General features: G+C 40.8%; 1 protein-coding gene across 1 annotated transcript in view; it reads left to right on the top strand.

Moving 5' to 3' along the window:
- Positions 1-27,340, top strand: part of cacna1c (calcium channel, voltage-dependent, L type, alpha 1C subunit) — a 301,347-nt gene that overhangs the window by 70,438 nt on the left and 203,569 nt on the right. The window contains exon 2 of the mRNA XM_050036618.1: positions 24,926-25,358. Coding sequence (XP_049892575.1) covers positions 24,926-25,358 — 433 coding nt within the window. The remainder of the gene's footprint in view (positions 1-24,925; positions 25,359-27,340) is intronic.

Raw genomic sequence — 27,340 nt, forward strand, 5'->3', positions numbered from 1 at the left:
CTCATATCACCGACTGTCTGTTGCACAACCTAAATTAAAAAGGTGCTGAGTTCCCACCTCTGTTCCCATGGCCCCACATGTCCTGATGGGGGATATGCAGGGTAGGCTAGGGCCTGAGTCATAAACCTAACGCTCCCTCTGAGACTGTGGCGATGCCAGACTGTCGAGCTAAACTATGAGAGCACATTCATTAGCGTTTTATTGCTTTGTAGTCTCGTCAATTAATCACAGGCGTGCTCACGGGCGCGCACATACTTTTTACGGTCCCGAACACAAAAACACTTGGAGGATGGTGCGGCGGCGAGACATGTATTGTGTGTCGTCTTCACTTTGTAACACAAAGACATTACCACACATGTGCTTCACTGGATGGCTCCCCGGTGCGTCGTACATCAGACCACAACTTCTCTCTGGGTCCCCATATCTGCTCCTCTGAGATCACTTGTGCACACACTCACACACATATCAGTACCTCCTGTGAGGACACTTATTGACTCAACAGTAAAATGGCGTCACCCTGACTACCCTCTTCTCTGGTGATGAAGGTTTTATTGAAGGAATCTTAATAGTGGTTAATTGCAGCTGCATTTATAGTTTCAGGGCCATCTGCATTTGTCTCGGATCTGCTGATAATCACGAGTGTTTCAGGATTTATGGCTTGTTCTTCTTAATGATTTTAGCAGCATTACAGCAAGTTATTAACCATTTTACAACACTTTTGATTTGCAAGGCAAACTTGAGCTCTTTTACTTAATGAATTTAACAATTCAAGCTGCCTATGTGCGGTTGCAGTTTTCCTTTTGCTTAAATTAACTGAGAGCTCTCAGACCATGTGAAGAGTTTTTGGATAAAATCTCAAAAAGGCTTTGATAAATAAATAAATTAGCCTTTTGTGCCCTTGTTTCCTCTTCAGCTGGTTGCTTTCCATCTCTCAGATTAAGGTGCTGTTACTGAGACAAGGCTTATTTTAATCAAGTGTTAAACTGTGGAAAATTGGAGTGGATAGAACTCAATGCAAACACGGGTGAAACACGAAAAACACTTGGAGATTTACAGAATCAGTGGAGAATCAGAAGCAGGATTTGTCTAATTTGATTGTACTTAATATGCCTTTTTCAATTACGCTTTGGCTTCAACTCTGATATAGACTGATCACAGCTGCTGCACAATGTAAGTGACTTAGTATTAGACCAGTGGTTCCCAACTGGTGCAGCCATGGGGTCCAGATTTCTCCTTTAGTCATTAGTTCAAGGTCCACACAGTTTAATATATTTAGCGTCATACTTGCATTTGGCCATGTCTCAAGCTAGTTTGCTGTCTCTGTCAAGTAGCTGTTTGTCATCTACTTACTCTACAGCAGGAGACAGCCCTTCAAAATAAAAGCTCTGTGCTGGAAATTCATCCTAATTTAAAATAAAGCCCATTTTTTACAAACTTCACATGTTTGTGAGTCACTTGCAGTCCACTCAGACTGGACCTGCGACCCACTTTTGGACCACAACCCACCCGTTGGGAACCACTGTATTAGACAAACATGACAGCGGACTATACTGTAACTGTATAAACTGTTTCAAGACACGCTGTAGAGACTGGCTATAATTAAACTTAGGCATAACAAATCAAAGGGTCCTCCAGTCCATACGACCACCTAATGCTGTGTTCACACTACGACAAAGCAACAACGTGACCAGCAACATTATCACTGAGTAGCCGTAGACGTGTTGTTCAAGCGTTCATTATTGTAGTTACGTCGTCACAGGCTTGTGTGTGTCTGCTACTTGCCACAAAGCACCTCAACTAAACATCATCTAAAGTTTGTATTTGGTCAAAATTATATCTATGTCTATGTCTGAGACGCATTGGTCAATCACATTTTGCCGCCCCATGGCATCTTTGTGTGCACCGCAATACACAGCTAGCATCGCGTAAGCTTACTTAGCAAAATAACACAGTAGCACAGCTTGAAACAAAACCATATGATTGGTTGACACTTCACTGCATCATTGGAGTGCTGGAAAAAGCTGAAGCCAGCTCAAATTTGCTCTGTGGTGCATTACGCACGTCAACAAGTGTCAGGCATCAATTTGTAGCTTCATGTCAGCTGCTTCCAATGAAAATGACTTGTAGTCTATTACTGTGTCCATAATAGAGTGAACACAGCATGAGTATCCTTTAATTTGACCCACAGGAGCATTTCCGCAATTAGTGTCAGTACCAATGGCAACAGATCAACACATCCCCACTCCTAAATGACAGAGGTTTGCCAGTGATTCTCAAGATGACATGTGTGACCATTAACAGTCTCAGTTTTAAACACATGGTTAGGTTTAGGCAACAATACTTGGTGGTTAGGTTTAGGAAAAGATCATGGGATGGGTTAAAATAAGGGTGTTACAAGTTAAGTTTTATACATGGCATATGTTAAGTATTTTACGTTAGTGAACGTATTATAAGTTAAATTGACACAATGCTGACTTTTGGTTTCACACTGGGCACAAACAGCGGCCTCATGGGTCAAAGTCTTGTATTTGTTTGACCTATCCATCCACCCTGACCTCTTCCCAACATGGACTTTGTAGCTCTTTACTATACTTCATCACCTGTTACCGTCATAATCACTACATCCACTTAAATATTGGTCACTATAAGCTGCTGTACAAACTACCTATGTTTTTTGGGGGAAGACAGTCTCTGACAGATGCAAAAAAAAATGCAAAAAGTTTTGAGGGGATAACCCAGGGGCTCATCATGTGGCCCAGCATTGGGGCTGACTTGAACAGTTTCGGAGATTCAGATAGCGTGATAAAATGCAGGGCCCTTAAACTGGAGCATGAAACATGCGAGGAGAATGAAACACAGGGAATTTTATTATTTTTGATTTACTGGATATTCACAGCAAAGTGTTGGCTTAACTAATGAACAGTCTCTAAGTGTCACCACGCTGAAAGGCAAAGAGCGAACACTGTGGTCTGATCATATGAGCATCTGATTAATGACGGCTCTTGTTAGATGGTGTTACATGAGTATACACTGGTTGTTTAACAAGGCCATGAGGGAGAGTTGGGGGTTTTGTAACACTGTTATAGCTGAGGTCATCATAGGACTTGTTAAAGTTTATTTGTCAGTTTTCATCTGTGGGGTATTCATTAGAAATTTGTCAAGGACGCACCAATTGTCATGCCGTTTCCATATACATCCTTTTGTGACATTTGGGGTAGGGTAGGGGGGGGGGTGATGGCGTGTCAATTTACACTTGTTTCATGCACTGTCTTTTCAAAATAAACTTATGTTTCCTCAGGAGATTCACAGTTTCTGCTTGTTATAAGCATACAGTCTCTTTCAAAATAAACTTAAAAAGTAGGTAAAAAAAAACTTTGCTTTTAGGTTCACTTCCTTAGGTTAAGGCAATGTTACGCCCCACCCTTAGGTGGCCCTATGGGGCAGACAAAACTCCAACGCTGGTCCAAAATAACCACACCTTTAAAACACTCAAAATCCATGGGATTTATTAGGCAGCAGGATGAGCAGTCCCCACACCAGAGGCCTCTCTCCTCTGCTGCAGCACAGGAGCTCTTAAGCACCTCCTCCATGCCAGGTGTGATGCACCTCGTTAAGTAATGCAGCACACCTGGGCAGATCTACAAGGGAGGGAAAAGGGACAACAGCACAGAACACGTACAACAGGCAACAAAAGCATGGCACATCACATACGTCACATGATATTCATCATTATCATAGTGTGATGCACATACTAGCACACTACGTTTATATTAAAACAGCTCACTGGACTTCTTATTTCACTTCAATTAAGTGGTTTACAGTTAAATTTCCTAGAGGAAGACCCCCAAACTGTTACACATTTTTTTTTGCATATTTTGTGTTTTATCTGGTGATTTAGTAGCAGATGAGGCTTGTGGATTTGTGAAGAGCTGCTGTGTACAGTGCAGTTTTGTTAGCAGAACATACAGTGTCATTAACAAAACATTCTGCTGTAAGGTTTTTCCCCCATAAAAATGAGCATTTCTTTAAAAAGAAAGCTCTATATTATAAAGTTATGGTTGATGATATTTTAGCTCTGTTGAGAATTATTTATTAATGGTGTTGTGTTAAACAAGTTGCTGTCTGTCAGGCTCCAGTGGGGCCTGTTAAAGTTCAGGAGCCAGCAGTCTGACCTCCTGAGCATCCCAAACCACCTCACTGAATACATACACAATTTGTAAATGTGTATCTGTGTAATACTGTGAAAAAAAAACACTCAACACCACATAGACAATTACAAATAGCATGTGTTGCCCCTTAGATAAACAGAAAGTATTGATTTTTTTACTTGTTTTGGCCTTGCTAACAAAAAGCTTCCCATAGGAGGCTGTTGAAATTCAAAAAACACACCAGATTTATGTATCAAAGCGCAGCAACGTTTGAATTTTCTTTTCCCCCCACATAAATATGAATCTCCCTTTGAGATACCATTATAAACACTTCAATTTTTCCATCTGTCAACAGCTCAGGCAGCCAAATATGTTACATAGAATATACAAAGTCAATATGGCAATCATCATAACAAGCTGACAAAAATATATTTTACACATTCAAACGTGCTTGTCAGAAACAGCTACTGTATGTGCATGTCGTGTCTGTGTTCCCCAGAAGCATATGTGGCAGCCTGTCGACAATTTATTTCTGTCATTAGAATGCAGAGCAGAGCTGATACTTCAGCAGGGACCAAAACATCACCACATCAGTAGCATCAGGGATCTTTTCTTGTAAGTGATGCTATAATAAAAATCCACAAAGCCTTAACACATTGTATCGTTACCCTGGGTTAAGTCTGGTTCTCCTTTTTTTATCCAGGAAAAGTGGCTTTAAGAATGTTTACTACTCATCTATGCTCTGTTTCGCATTAATACAGCTCCACACACTCCCTCCTGGCAACTGCCCAGTGCAACCACAGGCTCCCACTGCTGGCTGCTGGGTGATCCCAGTGGAGCAGATGAGGGTTACATTCCTTGCTCAAGGGCAGAATCGAGAGTGGTAGTCAATCACTTTGTCCGTGCAGATTTTTACAGTTTTATTGTTGTATTTTTTAACAAGCCATGTCCTTTTACGCTCCTCTTTAACCTCTTGTCGAACCTGTAGCAGCTGTAACAGTTGGTGGAAACATGCTCTGCTCGTTTTTGCAGTCTTTTTTAGAGAGCGAGGTCGCCGGGTCCTGCTGGCACACTTGGCAAAGACTGTACACTCGCCAAGAGAGCAGGAAAGCGAAAGAAACAACCTTGAAAGTGTGATGTTTCCTTCCATTTTGATTCTCGTCTTCTATTTTAGAGGATACGACAGTGAAGAATGACTCATTTATGACAAAAATACAAAATGTGATATGTATGAACTGCTGTCACGGTGAAGGAATATCCCCTGCGGTAATTAAGGGTGGGTTTTTTTTGTTTCTTTGTTTGTTATTTTTGCAAATAACTTCATCTATCCTGCTTTCGGTGCTTTATATATAAGCTTTACTGCTAGGCTATTATTAGGCATATTGATGCTTTTTAAATGACAAAGATAACACAGCTTTAAAACAGATAAAATAGTTGTTCACTGGGTGTAGGGTTAGCTAGCTAGCTACTGAAGATATAGCCTACTGAATGTATACACATGCTGCTTTTGCTTTTTAATGATTATAACAGTGAAACAAAGACCGACCCTGCTGTACAGGAACCAGTGAAGGGAAGCAGGGAAACTTGCCCCTGCCCTGCCCGTCCAGCAGCAGAGGTCTGGGTGCTGGCAGCGGCACAGGGGCGAAGCCAAACACCGCTCATCTGCACACACTGCGATGCCACACAGCTGGTTGAATATCAGCAAAGTTTCCCTTTATATTCATTGTCTTCTGTGGCGATAAGCAGTGATGTGGTGGTTCACTTTTACACTGTGATCTGTAGCCTATAGTTCGGCTTTAGCTTCTAACTATCTTTGTCTTTTTGTCATGTTTTTTAGAGGTGGTGAAATCTCCCCCAGGTTGCACAAGTGAGTTGAGCGGCCTCATTTTTAACACTAGTGCCCACCAGACCCACAAGGGGCACAGTGTAGTAAACTGAAGAGAGGTTAAATTAACCTATAGACTGACATGTTGAACCAGTCAGAATGTTCTTAGTAGTTAATAGTTGACATCCCTATTCATCTGTGTTTTAGCATGGCCACAGTGACTGAAAATATGTTGTGCATTAGTTCTTGGATCATACACAGGTCACACCTACAATCACACCTACTCTATATTCAGAGGAAAACTTCTCTATAAAAGGATCCTTTCTTTTACAGTATTTTTGTTTCTTATGTGGACATTAGATGAGCTGTTAAAATAGGCTGCCAGTGGCTATGTTCAGCCAAGTGCCTTTGCCATGGTAACCTATCCACAGTGAAGGTTTATTTAAAGTGTAATCAACAGGAATGCTAGGGTCACCCGGAGAAATCGGGAGATTGGAAAAGCTTCAGGCTCGATTTTCCATATTTTACCGTCAAAGGAGAGGTTTTAACAAGAGGACTTGTGGAAGTGAGCGATTGAATGTGAAAGTGATGGTTTGGTTTGCTGCCAAAATGGCAGTGTTAGCAGCCAAAGCAGACATCCATCAGCTTTTGGATCCGGGCTGGTGATATTTTCAAAGCCTGGCTGTGGAATCGATACAAATGCAACAATGCAACAATCAGACCAGAAATACAAAAATCAAAAGTGACAATATTTTTTGTTTAAGCTTTACTTTTCTGTGTTTATGACTTCTTGTGGAGAGACAGAACATCATGAAATCTACAACTGGTAACTTTTATAAAATAACTTTTTGACACATTAGCTGAAACTATTTCCAGACAGTGGTACATGAGACAGATAATCCTTATCGTGCTTCTAGTGGCATTTGCAACAATCCACCACACAAAACAACCAATCAGAGCTGAGGAGTCTCTAACACAGCTGTCAATCATGTCAATCACTGCTCTTAAGTTGCGGTCAAACTGTTTAGGCAGCACTGATCAAATATGAATCATGGTTTTGTTGTTGCATTGCTTATTTCTTGCCTAGAATGTTTTCAGAAACATATTGAGTGTACTGTTTAGCTGTAAAATGAGAACGTTTACTCTTTTTTACATGTACTACAGTCTGGATACAGTGACAGTTTCAGCAAATATGTCAAAAAGTTTTATAAAAGTTTCCCAACACAGCTTTAATTGGGAATGACAGTTGACTGTGTGTACAATAACAGTATGCAATATCTGGAAATATTTAACAGTACAAATCTGAAGACGCAGACAGGGTCTTGTGCAGACGTAATGTGAAAATTTAATGCGAAAACATTGTATTTGAATTAGCAAGTCTACAAAATGATACAAACAAGAAGTACCCAAGTGTGTAATGCACATCTGCATTGTTAGATGATGCATAATCTATAAGGCACAGAGCTTATTCATGCTTGTGCTGCTATATGCTCATAGCTTCTGAGGACAGTTTAGAAGTTAGGAATCATGTGTTTGTCTGCACCTTATTGTGTTGCCCTGTGTGCAAGAACATCCATCAGACACCTATGGTACATGAAAAAGGCTGAAACATCCCACATAAGTCTTCTGTACCTACCGTACAGGTGTCCATGTGCAGCTTCGTTGGTTTTGCATTGTAATGACCTTGTCAAGGTTAGGAAGTCCATTCAGTGCGACTATACTTCCATAAAATGTATGCAATTACTTTACCGGAAGGCACTTTGCATGACAGCATTATTTGAATGGCATATGGTATACGTTATAGGGGTCCAGTGTGCCCTTTACTGATCTAAATGGCAGATGCGGAGAGGGAGAAGGAAAGGCAGACAATGACAGGATGGAATAAGAAGTATGGCGAAGAGGGAGACAGGAGAATATGGTGAAAGAAAAGAAAATTAATCAAGACAACATGGATTAAGAAACAATGGATGTACCCTCTGGATCCATTACTAACAAATACTGTATGACAACAAGTTTCCCTAAAGTCTGGGGAATTTAGGGACCTAAGCATTGTCTGTATTTTGTCTTTTGACCAACCCAGTGCAAGATTAAATGCTGGCATAGTACATTTCTATGTAACATTTGCACATTATTATGTAGCAAATATGTTGAAACTTAACGTTTCCTTATGTTTTAACAACAATGTGATGAACATGTGGTTGTGTTGAGGCATAAAATTCACTTAGTTAGAGCAGCGAAGATACAGACAGTGCAGGCAGTGTGGTTGCACTGGAAAATAAATTGGTGTTTAAAGAAGAACTTATGCTAAATCAAACACAGTGTGATTTTATATGCCTTCAAGGCAAACCCATCTCCATCATGGTTTCTGTTTTTGTAAAGTAGTAACTACCTTACGACACTGCTTGGTTATGGTTAAGGAAACGATCATGTTTTAGCTCTAAATACCCAGTTTTGGTGGGACAAGCACTGCTGGTAATCCCGCAATGTCTCACTTAAAACACACAGTTTTGGTGACAGAATCACCACTGTAAAATACCACCGATGTCTAAGTTAAAAAACCCCAGGTGGCAGAATCACTAGTGGAAATGCCACTGATGTCTTCCTAAAAAAACAGAGCTTCAGTTGAAAGTTTGCCACTGGAAATGCCATGATGCCTCATGAAAAAACAACCAGTTGTGGTGCAATACTCGCCACAAGAAACACTTTAATGTCTTGCCAGAAAACACCCAGTGTTAGTGGCACAATCATCACTGGATATGCAGCGTTTTTTGTTTGTTTGTTTGTTGGTCTCTATCAGTGGTCAGCAGCTTGGCAGCCATCTCACTATGGTGTCACACCATCCACTTACATACTATGTAACTTTAAAAGTGTTGATATGACATGTTTGAGACAAATGTTAGCGTATCCATGGTTTGCAGACCCGCAAACATTTTCTTCTGGTTACTGAGCTGTTATGACCTACCTATCCCTCAGTTTTCATAGCTCAGGGTACCCTCATGATGCAGAAACATAAGCTGTTTTTCAATCACAGCAAAACTGGATGAAAGTGTCAGCTAACTGGCTAACAGAGATCGTGAGCATTAGATGTGAGGAGCGCCGCAAAGAGAGAGACAGGTAGAGAGACGGTTCGTATCTGGGTTACTCTGGCCTCACATCTCTCCACTGCAGATGAATATTAATAAGGAGTTATTAATATCTGCTGCCTGCACTGTGTGTGAATATGTGTGTATGCAAGGTCGGCATGGAGGCGCAGTGTGAACAAGCCTTCCTCCTCCTCTCGCTTCTCCTCTTTCTCCTCCTCTTCCACACAACCTGTATCTCCATCACTTTTTGCTCTCCTCTCCTCCTCCTCATGCTGACTTCGACTTTTCTTTTTCTCCATAACTTCTTTGTTTTTCTCGTCTTCTTTTTTCTCTCTTCCTCTCTCACTTGCTTCACCCCCGCATTCAGTTTTCCTGTCTATCACAGCTCCTTATATTTCAAGTAGGGATGCCGATGCTGCTGTCATAAATCGCTGACTTAATTTGTGGCTTTTGATACAGTACATTTTTTCTTATAGAATTATCTAAAGGAGAACTTGTATCATGTCTCAGTCATTTTCTGTACAATAAAGTACGGTAATTGTTTGATTCTAATATCGAGCAACAGCAGCGACTACATTTAAATGCACAAAATATTCCAGTTTTGCCTTTCTTAAGACTATATACCTATATTTATATCACTAATGAAAATTACTGTTTCACTAATATTACAGTTTACATGCAGCCATTAAAAATCCAATTAGCATACCCTAACATGTCGTTTATCATGTTAAAATATGGAACAGTGGAACGACCAGAGTCACATGTTCCAATTTTCATCTTTGCATCATAATAGGACTTCATCCATCAGTGGCAGACTTGTCCGATAGTGAGAACACTGCATCCCTCTGTTATTTTCTTTAACCACCTTCATGAAAAGGTCAGCGTTCCAATATTTGCGCATATCCAAAATTCTGTTGATATCAAATGTCTTTCATAATGTCTAATGTGGGATTTTGTTTTTGGCCTGCATCTCTACCCAAACCTTGCAACTGTTGGTTAATTGGTTTGCGTACAACATATCCATGACAACGCACAATGTTGACCGAAAACAAGCAAGTGTGTGTGTTGCAAACTGTGGTAAAAACCCCAACCGAGATAAATATTCCAAATGTACTGTAAACATGTCAAAAGATTGCTCCTAAACCCAGACCAATACCGGCAGATCCATAAACTGTGTAATATAATGGATGTAACTACTGTGATGTCACCCACCGGTTTGTGGTCTGCCGTTTTGAAGCCTCGAGTACAGCATTTCCGCAGTTGCCTTCTTGGTTCTTTGGAGCCTGGTGACCATATATAGAGAAAAGGTTGGAGCTGTGGAGGAGTGAGGAGTGGATCGGACTCATCAGAGCATTCTTACCCCAACTTGTCAAATATCAGTGCTCAGTCAGTGGACTTTTACGTCTACATATGACATGCTAGGTATCCGTCTGTGTCTGTTGTTAAAGTTCCGGGACGCCATGTCAATTTCCCCTTGTTACATGCATTGTGTCTTTTCAAAATACACTTCCATTTTCAAAGTAAAATACCTTGTGTTGACATCTTTATTTCCTTGTGCAGCAAAAGTACATAGGTAGGTTTAGAAAAAAGACATCATGGTTTGGCTCAACATTCACACAGGAAGCAAACAGCAGGCTCCCAGGTGAAAGTCCAGGGTTTGTTAGACCCATCCACCTCCACTCTCACCCACCCTATAGGGGTTTTCCAGCTGCATATATTACGTTGTTATCATACTGCCACAAAAGTTGCCTTTTTGCGTCAGTGTCTGACGCAGAAATCAATGACAAAGCAGCAGTATTTGATGAGTTACAAATGAAAACAGGCTGGACTCATTGACTTTGGTGACACCTCACAGACAGCTGGTTACTCGAGTAGCCCCACCCTTAAATTTGTGTAACTTTAAGCCTTGATAAAATGTAAATGGGTGAGTTATATAAAAAAAAAATCACCCCCCATACAGTTGTCATGAATGTTTAAATTAGCTTTAGAGACCAAAACCATTTTTGTACCAGGCAGTAAACATGTTTATTTTTGTTGTAAAGTTGGATATTTTCTTACTTGGAGCCACCAAGTGGCCATCTGATGAACTGCAGTTTTGGGCTGCATTTTTCAGACCTGGAGGTTACCGCTTGGACATGCAAACTTAGTGAATGATTGAAACAAAATTCTGTATTTGTTATAAGATGTCTGTATGAAGATTTTACATCGTAAGAGATATATCGTATTGCTACAGTCATTCATTTTTGGCAGTGGGTTACTGCATGTAACTTCAATGATATTTGATCCTTAGCTGTTTGTAATGGGTCTGGGATTTTAAGTGTACCCTATTGTCGCTGTCATGTTTTTACGTCTGCTCTGGGTAAAAACAACAACAACAAAAAAGACCACCGCCCTCTTTGCCATGCCAAATATCAGTCACATCCAGCCAATCTCAATCATCAAAACAAATTAGTATATAAACAAAATTTTATGGAGACAGGGTTGGGCCAAGACAGTTACTTAGCTGTTTAAATACAGATTCTCAGTGCTGAGGTATCTGACAATCAGCTGACCTCAACTATCTAAGTAATGAGGTACTGTATGTTTCAAATTAAATCAAACTTCAAAATCATATTCAGATGTTGTGTATTTATGTTTTGGTCCAAAGCAAGAAAAATCATCTGAGGGAAGGTCACGTCATGAAAAAATAAGACCTCAAACTATTCAACTAGCCAGCCAAGGGGGTGGTTTGACTTCACTTCCTAAGAATTAAACAGCTTAAAACCATCCAGTCTTATCTTTGGCTCAAAGTTAGCCCTCTCAGGATTTACCATAGTGTGTCATTGTTATAACAGTTGTCACTTGGATACTGATAAATGGCAATTAGCAACATTAAACACTCCCTGTGAGCTACTTTGATTAATTTCCTGGAGTTCTGGCATTTCATGTGGAAAAAAACTGCTATTGAGAGGGTTGATTTTACTTTGCTGATTTTCAACCAGCTTTGTATCATGACAGTGTAGGGAGTATGTATAAGCAAACTATGATGAATTTTCCTCCATCTTGTCAGTGCCCAGATCTCCCTGCTCATCTCCCAGCTCATATTTGCGTCATCTGGTGGATTTTCGCTGACTCTAGGGCCCCTGCTTGAGCTCCACATAGTAGGACACAGCCTTCTAGGACACAAAGAATATAGAAGCAGATCTGGAGAGAGAGCTGCCCTTCTCTCTTTCCCTAAAACCCAGACCAAACTCAGATCAAACAGTAAAGTAGGCAGTGCTGATCAAGTATAAACTAAGACTCTGTCATTGTTTTGTCTATTTCTGAGGGTTTGTGAACAGGTAGTGGTCGTCATCATTTCCTGTATTGTAAAAAGGAGACTGAAAGTAATCAAATCAAACTATGAAATGACAGACTGTAAAAATAATGGACATATCTAGTGTGACATCACATATTGGTTTGTGGACTTCTGTTTTGAAGCCTTGATTTTGGCATTTCGGCCATCGCCATCTTGGTTTTTTGGAGCCAGAAGTGACCATATTTGGGCAAGAGGCTGGCACTGTGGAGGAGCAGGAGTGGCTCTGACTGAGAAACCAAGGATACTATCGACAGACAGTTTACCCAGTAAATTTAAGCCTTAATAAAATATTAACTGGTGACTTGTATAGTAATTTACCCACCTTGCAGATGTCATGTAGGAGGAAATTTGCTAAAGACACCAAAACCATTTTTTACCAGGCTGTAAACATGTTTTTTTCTGTTGTAAACATGTGGGTCTATGGGGATTGACTGGCTTCTGGAGCAAGCCTCAAGTGGTCATTCAAGGAACTGCAGTTTTTGGCACTTTGGTTATGGTTGCATTTTTCAGCCCCGCAGGTTGCCGCTTGGACAACTCTCAGCAGAGCAAATCAAATATGAACCAATATTCTGTTACTGCGTCTATTTTGTCTATGCACTGTTTAATTGTAATACAAGATTGTTTGTTATCTCTTGAGGAAAGTACGTGCCACAGCCCTTTTCCTCTGTTCTCTCTGGTCATGCAGCACCAATTTTAAAATGATTTGGGTTTGTCTACTGCAAGTTTCAGTTTCATGAGTTCTTTTCACCATCTTTCCAGCAGATGATTTGTGTTAAGATCCAGAAGAAACAGAAAATGCAGCCAAAGAAAACAATAAAAAATGTGACTAGCTAAGACATCATGTCGTTTGGGTGCGTGGGTACTGTTGATCAGCTCCACTTTTACTTCTCGGAACATCAACCACCTTGATTTTCTTGCATTGTTTTTGGCAGAAACTAACATACAGAACTCCTTATAGCAACAAATACATATATTAGACTCCTGTTTTCAATCTTTTATGCTTGTAAGACATATAGTCTGCCCACTCTGACCTCCTGGGAGTAGGAAAACAACAACCAATCAGTGCTTCAGAGGCACGATTCACAGCTTGAGGGTTTGGCCAAGCTGTAATAAACTAGAAAGTCCAGATGACAGTGAGCAATGTGCTGTTGAATACAGAGCATGATCTATATGTGCGTATTCCCTTGATATGTTACTGCATCTCATGTGTGGAGGGGTGTGCACATGCACATGCACATGCACAGTCTTTCTCATAACCCCTCCACTTCAATTTGCACTCCAGGTAGTATGTTGCAGTTTAATGAATAAATCCATATACAATGGGGTTTTTGTAACCTGGGCTCATCACAATAAAAACTGCAGTAACAGCACTGGGGCTAAGTGTTTAGCACCATCAGTACCTGTAGTTATTTTGTTGTTAGACTGACCTCATTCATAACAAAAAGAAGTAAAGGCACCCTGCTATCACGTCCTTTTATTGATGGGACAAAATGGGACAAACAACCTCAGTTGCAGAGGCAGAGGTGTGTTTACCGCTCTGTAGTATTCAGATAAATGAGGAGCACTTTATTTTCAATGTACAGTAAATGAGCAGGAATTTCCCCTGACAACAGGCCGTCCTTTTGTCTATTAAGAGTAAATATTCTGCACAGTGTGATAAGTTTTCAGTGCGCCTGGTTGTCTTGTTTGTTTACCTCTTTGGTCCGATCCCAAGCATGCCCCTTCACGTGTTTTCCTTGTAAATTGCATGCATGTCCTGCTCATGCTGTGTGGATCTTGTGTGTGTGTGCGAGCACTTCAGCGTATACTGTAATTGTCTGTTGGGGGGGTCATAGATCAATGGGGAGCAGGTGTGTGTGTGTGTCTTGTCTTTCAAGGGGAGCAGGTGTGTATATGTGCGCGTGTGTGAACTTGTGTGTGTGTGTGCGCATGTGTGCGCATCGTGGGGAGCAGGTGTGTCTGTGTGGTGTGCTCACTCGGCCGGATAATGGGCACATATGGACAGAGCGAGAGAGAGACAAATGAGAGACACCCACACATATGCAGACACACACGGGGTATGTAGCCGACAAAATTCATGCACATGTACACAACTGATACAGACAGTGCCTCACCTAGTACATTCAGCGACCTAGGCAAGCTTCCAGTGCCCCTCCCAAGAACAAGAGCCAATGAGAAATAAACACAAATAAACAACTTAGCAAAAAACAATTAGTCGACTAGTCGCCCACATGTATACGATATTAATTTAATTATTAAATGATATATTTTGCAACACAATGGTTTGAGTTGAAGATGTGAGAAAGAATAGTATCAGTAACATTGTTAACACTGTGCAACATTACAGAGAAATACAAAACCGTACTAATGAACCTTCATTAATATAGGTCTATATTTCATCTACAAGTGCACGTCACACACTGAGCGAGCCGCCTGTTAATGACGCTGTCGGCTAATGGGCATGTAGCTACTTCTATGTTTCAGATGATACGTCATGTTTGTAGTCGACTAATGAAGATGAGTTTACATATCACCTTGGGTTCGCCCTTCACCTTCTCAAAATGATCCCACACTTTGGATTTCCTGCCCGACATGTTATTAACTAGCCTGTGGAATAACTGCAGGTACCAGCCCTGGAAATTAACCTGACTCCTGTCTGACTGCTGAACGTGGACACTTCCTGTGTCCGTCCTTTCAAATTAAATTCCCACATGGTCCAGTCATATAGGTTTTGGTTTATTTTTACAAGGCACAGCTTCTAATAGAGTTTCATGTTTGTTCGTTTTTTTTGTGTGACTAAGCGACCAATGAAATCTTGCCGACTAATGACCTTTCTGGTCGCCTATAGGAAAATCCTCCACTGGATACTAATGTGCCTTTTAGACTGCTTTTGAATTTGTACATGTATGTGTGTGTGTTACTGTGAGTGAGTGCATGACACGTAAATTGGGTAGAACTAGTATATGGCTTACAACCAGTATTTATCATGACAGTGATAATGAGGGTTAAGCATGATGGGATGTCAAAGGAGCCCTGCAACACACGGAAGCGGTGGCAATCACAATTTTTACGCCAAAAAATGGAGCAAGAGTTCACCGTCATTATCTGTTTTATGTTTAATATTTTAAATCAGAGTCTGAAAGTGGTCGTAAAAGGCAGTTACGAAGCAACGATCTTGCTGCGTCAGATCGGCGATGCTGCTTTTTTCCTCAGCTAAATAGACGGCAGAGAACAAGAGAGATAATAATTGTCAGCTATTTGAAAATGACAGAGAGCGAAGTGATGGGAAAAAGAGTGAGAAGCAGCGAAGCACGAGAGATCGAGAAAAATGGGGGGATGAGGAGGGGTAGATTGATGGAGGAAAGGAGGAAGGGTGCGCGGCTGAAAATGAACTTGTCCGCTGCTGGAGAGCCAATGGAGGGAGTGACAGCTATATAGATTAGAGAGAAAAGAGGGAAGAAGAGAAGTGGTGAGAGGAGGAGGGAGGGGGATTGTTAATGGGTACAGAGGGATGAGGAGGAAAGAGACGTAGAGGGGACAGAGAGGGGGAGATGGAAGGGAAGAAGAGGAGGATAAAGAAGATGCAGAACTAGAAGGGAGGAGGATGAAAAAGAGGTACAGTAGCAAAAGGAGGTCATCTTTCAAAAGAAACGACAATTCAGCTGGGATGGCAGATGACAGGACTGTTGTGTATGTGTGTGTGTGTGTGTGTCTTATGGGATCCAAACGTGCTGGGGAAAAAAAGACCACTGGTCAGGCCCAATTTTCAAGCTGTTAATAAGATTCATCTTTTTTCATATTCTGAATCAGAGCTGCTGTAAGGTGCAAGGCCCTTAGTGTGTGTGTGTGTGTGTGTGTGTGTGGCTGCATGTGTGCATCCGCCATTAATTAGTGTCTGATCAGGTGTCATCATCAGTTAATTGACCGATAATTACATCATCATTGTCCACCCAAATAGATCCCTGTTGGGACGAGCGGAGGAGAAGGAAAAGCAGATGGAGGGAGAGGGTGAGAAATGAGGCAGTCGTTGAGTAAAGAAAAAGAGAAGGGCACGCAGAGGAGATGATGTGAGAGGCTGATTTAGGGTGGGATAATCTGATTGGTCCCCTCTGCTGTCCGTTATCTGGTTGAGCCAATTAAATGAGCAGGGCAACTAAGGACTTTGGCAGTTTGAACGAGTTTTTTTTAAAAATCCTTCGGTGATGGATTTTACGCTGCCGTAATTTATACTTGAACTGTATTTTGTTGGTAGGCAATATTAATTAGAACAATTTGCGGCATACTCTTGTTGTGAGCGTGTGTGTGTGTGTGTGTGTGTGTGTGTGTGTGTGTGTGTGGCGATGACATTTTACGGCAGAGTGCTCAGAGTTGCAGCGATAGCATCTCTCCCCAGTCTTTATCATTAAGCAGATAACAGCTCCACTGACTTGAGTTTGTATCACAGCTCATTACAGTCTGCAGTTCAGTTCACACTCAAGTTCGGCTCAGTTCGGTTCAAGTTCAGTGACAGTGAACGCTGACTGTCTTTACAGTACTGCATACATACTGATGTCTGAAGTCTCAGTGCACAGTTTGCTCTGTCCCCGTGCTGAATATTAGCACATCTTCATGTTTAAAGTGAGTGACGATTGGCTCATCAGCTGTTTCCAACTGCCAAGACATTCAGAAATATGTGCGCAGAGACAACTTAACCACTTTCCTCATGATACAAATAGCAGCGTGGCAGTCTGCCGATGCAAATAGCAGGCACGCTCCTGTCAATTTAGACTGACTCTGATTCACCAGCATACACACGACTGTAAGAACAAAACTGGCCGTCACGCACGTGTCAGGAATCCAACAGTAATTAATGAATTCATGCCCACTTATTTTGTGCGCAGAGTAAGAATATTACTGCACACATATTAGTGAAAGAGGTCCATTGTATTGAGCGACACAAAAATGAAAGACCAGGCACATGCGCGCACACACACACACACACACAGGTGTTTTGAGTTACTCTGGCTGATTAGACCTCTGCTCAGGTTCAAAGTGAGCAGAGCTATGTGAGGTCACGTTAAGTAATTAGAGTAATATTGTTGAATTTGTTCCACTGTGACAGGTGCAACAAAGTTTAAAGGAGAAGGCACTGTGACTTGTCACAGTAGGAAAAGCAAAGGTGCAAATGATAAAATTAAATAAATGAATGATGGCAAATTCCATTTAGCCGCTTTCATGTCAGGGTCCTGGACTTTTGCATGCTGGCTCTCTGTCATGGCTTACTGGGACACCTGAACAGAGCTATCGTTAATGATATCAGTAACACCTGTGCTCTTCCTACTATGGCAAGTAAAGACGTCTGCTGTGAAGAAGGCCTTTCATCCTGTCTGCTAGCCATCAGTTATGGACTGATTAGCATCAGGTGTGGAGCACCACTTGATATACACACAAAGATCCAACTCTGGTTGGTTCAACTCATTGTATACAGCATAAATCATCAGGTTTTTTACTGGTGTTGATCCAAGTAGAGTTACAATCCCTGACTGTAGCACTGTAACTACCACTGACTGACTGAAGCACTACAGAAATCTTTGCCTGCACTGTAACACCACTGACTACATTGAAGGCAAAACCATTTTTCCTCATCCTCCCTCTTGCGCTCTTTTTTCTGTTCCTCCCAGAATTTAATCTTCTCCCCCGTTTCCTCTTCTTTTCCTTGTCTGCATGGGTTTCCCCTTCTTTACCCCCTCCGTTTGTCCCTCCATCCTCTTACCATCCATCCTCCCACAGTGCATTCACCTCCCCCCCGCTGCACCCTGTCTTCTTCATCCTCTTTCCTTTTCTTCTCTCATCCCTTCATCCCTCCCTTCTCCTCCCTCTCCCCTTCAGTCAGAATCGTATTTCCTTTTTCCCCCCCGCAGAATAAAGAGCTGCTAATGGAATTATAGTCACTCACATCAGCACGCAATCCATCATACAGTGCACACACACATGACATGACTGTGCACATGCAGGACAGACACACAGAGAGACACGCGGTCAGACAGACAGATTAGTGAGCTCAGTATTATTAAAGTTTTACTCTCCACTAATCCTTGCACTCTCACTCATGCAGCGTGCACACACACACACACAGAAATACTTACAAACACACACTCTCAGTGGGGTACACCCTGTGAGAGAGGCAGGCAGTGTGAGATAAACTGATCACGCAGCAGTACAATATGCTGAAAGTGATTATTCGTGTGTATGTGTGTGTTTGTGAGAGATTGTGAGCGAAAGAGTGCGATGATGATGTGCAACAGCAGTCAGGAAGCAGATATTAACTCACACTGGAGTCAATGGTGGAAAGAAAGAGGAAGATATTTTCCACAGTAGAGAATCATCTGGGACAGTAGTAGATGCAGAGCCTGAGTGTATGATAAAAGTAAGGTTTGCTATAGACCCCTAGGTTCTCCCCCTTTCAAAAATAACAGACACTCTCTAAAATCAATCCCAGAGTTCAGAGAAAATGGGGAAAATATAGCTCAATCCAAGTAACGAGATGCTCCAAATTGAAACCGCAGTGGTATTTCCCATAAGGCACAGCTGGATTTGATACCAAGTGACTTCACCGCTGATGAATGTAAAGAACACCTCCTTGGGCATTCTCGCTGCATTCGAAAGCACACTGCTCCTAAATATTTGCACACATAATCTTCTGTTGTTGTTTCGTCAGTGCATTTGTTTTAACATTGCCTTTAGGGCACTCTAGTTTTATTTTAGCTGTAATGAAAATAATAAAGCTTATTTATATAGCACTTTTCTAAACAAATATTACAACGTGCTCGGCATAAAACTGAAATTAAAAACGGACAAATTACAGGAATAAAATCAGCAAACTGCAATATTAATAAAACAAGTCATAACATAAAATAAAAAGTATATCAAGCAATAATAGGGAACAGGTATTAAACTAAAAATATAATAAAAAATGATAGGCCATTTGATGAAAATGAGTTTCTTAGCCTCTCAGGTCAAGGTGGCCACATAGTGACATTAGCAGTAAGCAGGCTCCTGTCTGGCTGCAGTCATAAGCAGTAGCAAGTGGAGCCAGGCTATAAAGGTACCTTAAATTAATCAATATTAAATCAATATTACTATCACTGCTTCCCATAAAAATACTCCAAGGGCATTGCTTTTTAAATTTAACATTTGTGTAATAGCTACACATCAGTCAGTGACGTTTTTTGTTGCTTGGTTAGACAGGAAATATGTTTAGCTAGCTAACTGTTAGCTTGGCAGTTGGTACACCATGGTTAGCTTGGTGCACGGACTGGAGGCTGAGTCGTGTCAGGAGGCAGAGGCCGTCTGGTAACCTGTAATTTGTCCCGTTTACATAACGTGTGGCTAAGCTAACTGACTAGCAGGCTGTTTTGTTTGTTGTATCGCGTTTTGTTTTATTTCCAGAGCGCTGCGTGTGGCTAAGCTAGCTAGCGACTGATGGCTTAATAGAATGCTAGGTTGGCTAGCTCGTTGGCTAGGCTAAGCTAGCCCATTTTAAAACCTGCCAGTTATGTTGTGCAAACGTTGCCTGAAAATATATGTATGTAGCTTCTCAGAAACTCTACTTAAGTGCAATTTTGAGGTTCTTTGACTTAACTTTAAATAATTGTAATTACCTGCTACCACTGACTTAACAAATTACATTATCAACACTCACATTATTTAGCAGTTAGTGCTAACGCAGGCTAGCAGTTACTGGTTACTTTTTTAGCTCAAGATTTCCATTTGAAGCACCTACTAATTTTGTTATATTTATGTTATATTATACATTTATATATTGCTATGGATTGAACTACCCCTTAGTATATGAAGCAATTAAAATGGAAGTTATTAAATTAAAATGTTGCACATGAATGCATCCGTAACAATAATGCATATACAGTGGCTTCATAAAAGGCATTTTTAAGGGAATGCACTTCAACATATTATACTGTAGTATGAAATGCACAGGTGTATGTAATGAAATTAATGACAGTTGCTTTGGTTTCAGGGCCCTTCTATTGTGCATGTTGGCTCACTGTCACATTTTCATGGCATCTTAATGTTATTACTAACACCTGTGCTTTCCCCACTACACTACGTCAAAATGTCTGCTGTGTATAAGGCTAATGATACACTATGTGCACATTTAGTCCTCTTATTTGAGTACATTTCAGTAACACCTCTGTACATTTATTTAAGTGACAGTTCAGATGCAGCACTGTTACTTATGATAGAGTAATTTTTAATTGCAGCATGTTAAAGTTAAATACAGACGATGTTACGTGTGGGTTTGGTGGTGGCTTTTGAATTGATTGTGAGGCAAATTAATGGAATGGGGATAAACAACAGAAAGTAAAGTAGGCCTTACACATTAAATGTAACTAATTACTTTGACTGTCGAGTAATTTGTAAAGTAAGGCAATTTTTTAAATGGTAGTTAGATTAATTCGAAAGGCGTAATCTGTGGGGATTATTGTTGAAATCTATGCTAAATACAATGCTGGGTTTACTGGCTTGTTGTCTAGGTTTACTCATCTCTAATGAGCTGTGGCATAATGTTACAGCTAACGTTACCGTAAATTTATAGCTACTAATGTGCTTTGGGCCACTTGAGTGCAGTTATCTACCCTACATTATTTGACAGTTAACAGTTAGCATAACTGGTTACTTTTTTAGTTCAAGATTTTCATCCAAAACACATACAAAGCTTGTGATACATTATACGATTATTATATTTTATGCATTCCGTGTTGGAGGCTAGTTACATGTAATTAAATTACAAAATGAAAGTAGTTGTAATCAGTTACAGCTACTGAGGAAAAACTATGTAATTAAATTACAGTTATTAATGAAAATGTTAGGGAATACAAAAGGGTAACATCAGAATATATTCTTCTCAGTAAAAAGTTTATATGTAGAGTATGAATATAACATTCATTCTGTTGCTCTGGATCTTTTTGCCATGCAGGAATTGCTTCTTTTGGCATCACCTTTTCTGCACATTTTTCAGCTTTATTGCCCAATTTAAATATTTGTTATGAAAGTAATTAAAATAGCCCAATGAAATGAGTTATATCACTTTGATAAATCATAAGAACTACTTAAGATACTACTAGTATCTCTATACTGTTACATTTCAAAAGTAACCTTAATAACACTGTTTATATTATAAGATCGAACAACCCATTAGTATATAAAGCATTTAATATAAAGCAAAGTTAGCGCCATCACCAGTTACAAGTTATAAACTAAAATGCTGCACATAACCGCAAGTACAACACTGGCTTCATAAAAGGTCTTTTTTTTCTGTTGACTGTACTTCAGCATGTTACAGTACACATATCCACAGGTTCAGATAATGAAACTAATGATGGCTCATTTTGACAGCTGCTTTGCTTTCAGGGCCCTTCTTTTGTGCATGTTGGCTCACTGTCACATTTTCATGGCAGTTTAATGTTATTAGTAACACCTGTGCTTTTACTACTATAGTAAAGTCAAAATATCTGCTGTGAACAAGGCCTGTGGTATGAGGATAATTTATGTGACCAACCACCAGATTGTGTCACTGAAGCAAAAACACCTGTTGAAAAATATTCTAGCGTAAGCAGTTAGCAAATGAGGTCAGAGGTCACAGGCTTGATATTGCTGTGTAATATTACACCCATATGTAGAGTCATTTAGTTAGTGAGCAAGAGTGTTACTGACTTTAGTGCACTACTTATGGGATGATACATGTCACAGTGTGGGCACCTTCATGAACACACAGCATGTGAAGGAAGGTGCTTCTGGGATGTGTATATGTGTGTGTGATCCTCAGGATCTGATGTAATGTTCCCTCAGGCCCGTGAGTTCATATGTAGAAACTTATAGCTCTGAAGTGAGAGGAACAGGATTTCAGCGGATATTGTAACCACCCTGTAATCGTACTAAGCATACAGGATAAGTCTATCTCTCTCTCCGCCTTCTCTCTCTAACCTCTGCACATCTCTTCTCACTTTTCCCTCTCTCTCTCTCTCTCTCCTTATCTCTGTTGTGACAGCACAGGTTGGATTAACTTTGCAGGGGTTCTTAAAGTTTTGCATTCTTGTTCTCCCGAAAGTGGCTTTGCATTCATGGGATTTGTGAATCTCACATCGGGTATTACATTTGGTCAAATTTGACTGAAATCAGCATTGAGAGCATGCCAAAGCATTTGCTCAAAGCACTGATGCAAGTACTGAACACATATTACAGTTAGATTAAGGTTGTTATACTCTCTGCAGACTGTTACGTTGAAATAGTTTGATAGCATCAGTAGCTAGCTGGACTTATTCTGGAGTTTTAGAAATAAACTGTAGTTTCCATAAAGCAATGCATTTCTTCTCCATTGTCAGAAACATTTAAGATATCATGTGTTTTTGCATGACTAGTTTTGTGTTTATGAAAGTAAGACAAACGTGTGTTGTCTTAAACCTGGAAAGGGTACATGGTTTCACAGAGTGTGTAATCTTCCTCATGGTGAGAGCATTTGTGGAATCCTTGTTCAGATGTCAGAGGGAAGGAGGAGCCGAGAGGATGTCATAACTGTCTTTAATCTGGCTAAGCATACTGTATGGATAATCCGCTCTCTCTTACTTTTACTCACTTAGTCTTATTTCTACAATTTGCCTGGGCGACACTACTATGTAATCTCACTGAGATTATTGTAATTCTGTCTCTAATTTGTCTTCTTTTATTTTATTCCATTATGTACATATGTTGTCTGAAGTCTTTCTTATTTTACTCTCAGGCTGGATTTTATTTTATTCTCTGCATTTCCCTCAGCTGAGTAAATATATGTGAACGCTCTGACCCCTGTTTATTATAATATGCTTGTACTGAAATTTCTACAGCATAAAGATGCTGGCCTTTGATTTATGGAAAGGCCACGTAACAAGGTTGTAGGGCAATTGAACAACATTTAAAACACTTTCCACTGTTGATGCTTTAAAGGGACACTTCACCCCAAAATCAAAAACACATAGCCTATTTTTCCTCTTATCTGTAGTGCTATTTATCAGTCTAGATTGTTTTGGTGTGAGCTGCTGAATGTTGGAGATATTGGCTGTAGAGATGTCTGCCCTGTCTTGAATATAATGGAACTAGATGGCACATTTGAAAAACTGACCTTGTTGTGAGCAGTTTCATGTAGGAACTATTTTCTTTCTACCGAACTACACCTGCTAACTGTATCACTGCGCAAAAGGAAGCATGCATCTACTAGCTCACCTAGCACCACTGAGCACACTAACATTGCAGCTCAGCCGAGGGAGACGCCATTAATATTTACATATTACACTATTACAAACACAACCTTCTTGTCCATGCACGGTGATATGGTTTGTGGATGTAGTTTGGTAGAAAGTCTAACAGTCTAGAGCAGGAGTAGGCAACCTGTGGCTCCAGAGCCACATGTAGTTCTTTAGCCCCTGTCCAGTGGCTCCTTGAGCCTTTGAGAAAAGAAGTCTATGGAAATTCATTCTATGAATCCAAATGTTGCTCAACCTCGATAGCAGTGGCTGGTTAGCTATGGATGCCAAATCCAAAAAAGTAAATTGAATAAAATAGAGAATGTAGTAGTGCGTGGACAGATTTGTTTGCTCTCACTGCCAGCTCTGCAAAATTTAAGTACCAGATAATTATTAATAGTGCCCTGCACAGTGGCCACCTTGTGGTAAAACATTTTAACAAATGCTTATTTAGACCATAAGTATACGCTAATTTAGACTTAATAGGCTATTTACCTTGATTATAAGGCTCAAACATGTTTTGCGGGTCCACACAGATTTTTTCAAATTATTTTTGGTCAAAAATGGCTCTTTTAATGGCAAAGGTTGCAGACCCCTGGTCTAGAGTGATAACTAACGTTATAGGTAAGAGGAAAATAATGTATTTTTGATTGTGGGGTGAACTGTCCCTTATAAAGAAGAAACCCCTAAAACCCCCTAGAATCCCCTAAAAATCTTCCTCTATGCGAAAGAAAAACCAGAAGTAACTGTAATTTAAAACAATAATAAAGATTTGTGAGATAGAATATTTGTTATATAACGTTAGCACAGAGAATGATTATTGCACCAGCCAGTAGTTGCTGGTCTGATGAGTGGTGTTGAGTGTGTGTTGACACAAAGTGAATGGACTGCATAACCTACACAATATGCTGAGGAACTAAACAGCACACAGTTAGCTCTGTTGTACTTGCTTGACAGATGGGAGTATATTAGTCATCGTCTATTCTACAGGGAGAGACTTCAGTGTCTGAAAAATATACAGGGCTCACTAACTGATCTGTCAACAACTCAAACACCCTTGAAGCCTCCAAAGTAAACTACCACACTGTAGAAAACGGAGCCACTGTATCAACCTCAAGGAACCGTGTGTGATGTATTAAATCAACAAGTGAATCATTTACTGACCGGAGGAAGTGATTTAAGAGCTTACTGACAGTTGTGTTGTTTGCTAACTTTCTTTCTCCTCTTTTTCTCCCCCTTCCTACTTATCTCCACTCCAGGCTCCGACTACTCTCCCCCTCCCCCCCTTCCTCGCCCTCCTCCCCCCGGCCTGACCAACGAGCACAGTGGCGGTGGCAGCCACGGCGACCATGGTGGAGGAGGGGGCGGGGTCAACCACGGGGTGGGCGTGGTGGGCCTAGCCCCGGAGCACATCGCCACACCGGGGGCGGCCCTAAGCTGGCAGGCGGCCATCGACGCCGCAAGGCAGGCGAAGTTGATGGGCAACGCCGCATCGGGCGGAGGGGCGGGGCTCGGGTCAGGAGGGGGCGGGCCCATCTCCACGGCCAGCTCCACGCAAAGGAAGAGACAACACTATAGCTCTAAGCCCAAGAAACAGACAACGACGACAGCCACAAGACCGCCACGGGCCCTACTCTGTCTCACACTCAAGAACCCTATCCGCAGGGCCTGCATCAGCATCGTAGAGTGGAAGTATCCTTTAACTAACCATGGGTGGAGGTTTGTCTTTACATGGTTTGCAGTGGAACCACGTGCAACATATTTCACTTTCCAGAAGTGTCATTCTTAGTTAATTCCCTTTTGTTGCATAGCTTGAAGAAAACCTGTCCTGAATCTATCCACTTAAATAGAGGAATATATCATCAGAGATATGCAAGTGTTATAATCTTTAATTGTGCAATGTTACTGTAATGTTAAAAGCATTTACTGCACCGTCAACGTCTGATCTTGTGATCCATTCGAAAGTAAAATGGTTTGTTTATTCTTTAGGCCAATTACAGCTTTGGCCTTTTTTCTTTTACAGAGTGCTCAACAATATTTTTGCCTCTAAAAACAGATTTTGACAAGCTGTAAAAGCTTACATCTGTTAAAAACACAGCCAAAACTAGATAAATGCACATAATGCTGTGCAAATCGTACATAAATAATGATGATAATGTATCTGTTGCAACCACATTGCATTCCTTCAATGTGTAGTGGATGGAACAAAAATCATGGCAATGAGGAGTAGGAGAGGAAGGGCATAAAGAATAGAGCATTTACGCATTTTAAAGAGGACTTTTAATGCTTTTCCTTATTTTCGGTCTTATATATAATGTTACAGTGTGGAATGTTCATATTATTAAACGTGGCCAAAGTTTCAGATAATGAGGTCAACATATGTTAAAGTAATGACTGTGACCAAAAACCTCAGGCTGCGGCCCATTCTGAATTCTCTGTGTCCAATATCTGCTTTTGAGACAAGCTGACATCAGCTCTTGACGTATTTCTTTATATGGTCACCTGCTGCAGGCACTCTACCGCAGGTGTTTACATTACATATAGTGCTACATGAAGCTACATGCTAACATCAAGGAAACCTAGAATCTTGGTTGCTGATATTGTTCATTTCTCCCTGATTTCGGATTATATTCCTGCTGGAACATTGTGTTTAGAGGCTTCTAATGGTGATTTTTAATGTGTGTGCCGCTATGTCCACAGTCAGGTACACTGCTTCATGTAACATGATAACATCAAGGAAATCTGGAATCTTGGTTGCTGATTTTGTTCATTTCTCCCTGATTTTGGATTGTCCAATTACATTTAGAAGCTTCTATTGACTTCTTTTCACGGTAGAAAGTGCTGCTATACTCTGATACAGTCAATCATCAGCTTCAAGAAGACTGCTCAATTTAGCTACATGCTGACATCGAGGAAACTTGATGTCTTGGTTGCCAATGTTGTTAATTCCTTCCCGATTTCAGATCATATTCCTTTGTTTAGAAGGTTTTAGTACTGATTTTTAGCTGTAGAAATCTGTTTCAGTCATTCCACACCTACAGTGGCAGTGCAGACACACCAAGATACGACAGACTCAGAAACCTTGACCAATTAGAGTAGCTTTTTTGGGAGGGGGGCTTAAAGAGACAGGTAATAAAACAGAGCGTTTCAGATGGAAGGTGATAACAGGTGTAAACATGTAAACGTGTTCTAGTAGACACCTAAAATACAAGTATGAACCTGAAAATGAGCATATTAGGTCCTCTTTAACAACGCATCACACTTCTCTCCTGTTTAATATCCCTCTTTCCCCCTTCTCTCTCTTTTTGAATCAGTCTCCCTTCTTTCCTGTGTCTCACTTGATGTGATTCTCTGCTCTCCGCTCACTTGTCTTAATCCTTTCTCCCCTTCCTCTGCCTGTCCTTCTCCTTCTCTTTTTTCCACTCTCCCTCTTTCATCTCACATTCTTTTCTCACAGGAGGATAAAACAAATTGTGTCATTTTCATCCCTCCTTCACACCTCTCCCAGCATATGTCTTTCCCCTAGCTCTTTCTAACTGCATTCATCTCTCCCCCAGGTCCACCCCTGCTTCCACACTTCCCTTGCTCCCTCCATCCTCCACATCTCCCTCACCATTTATTATTCGTCTCCCCCTCTGTCCATCCAAATCCTTTTATTCCTGCTGTTCCTCCGC

Source organism: Epinephelus moara, chromosome 23, assembly GCF_006386435.1.
Source record: "Epinephelus moara isolate mb chromosome 23, YSFRI_EMoa_1.0, whole genome shotgun sequence".
Lineage (NCBI taxonomy): Eukaryota > Metazoa > Chordata > Actinopteri > Perciformes > Serranidae > Epinephelus > Epinephelus moara.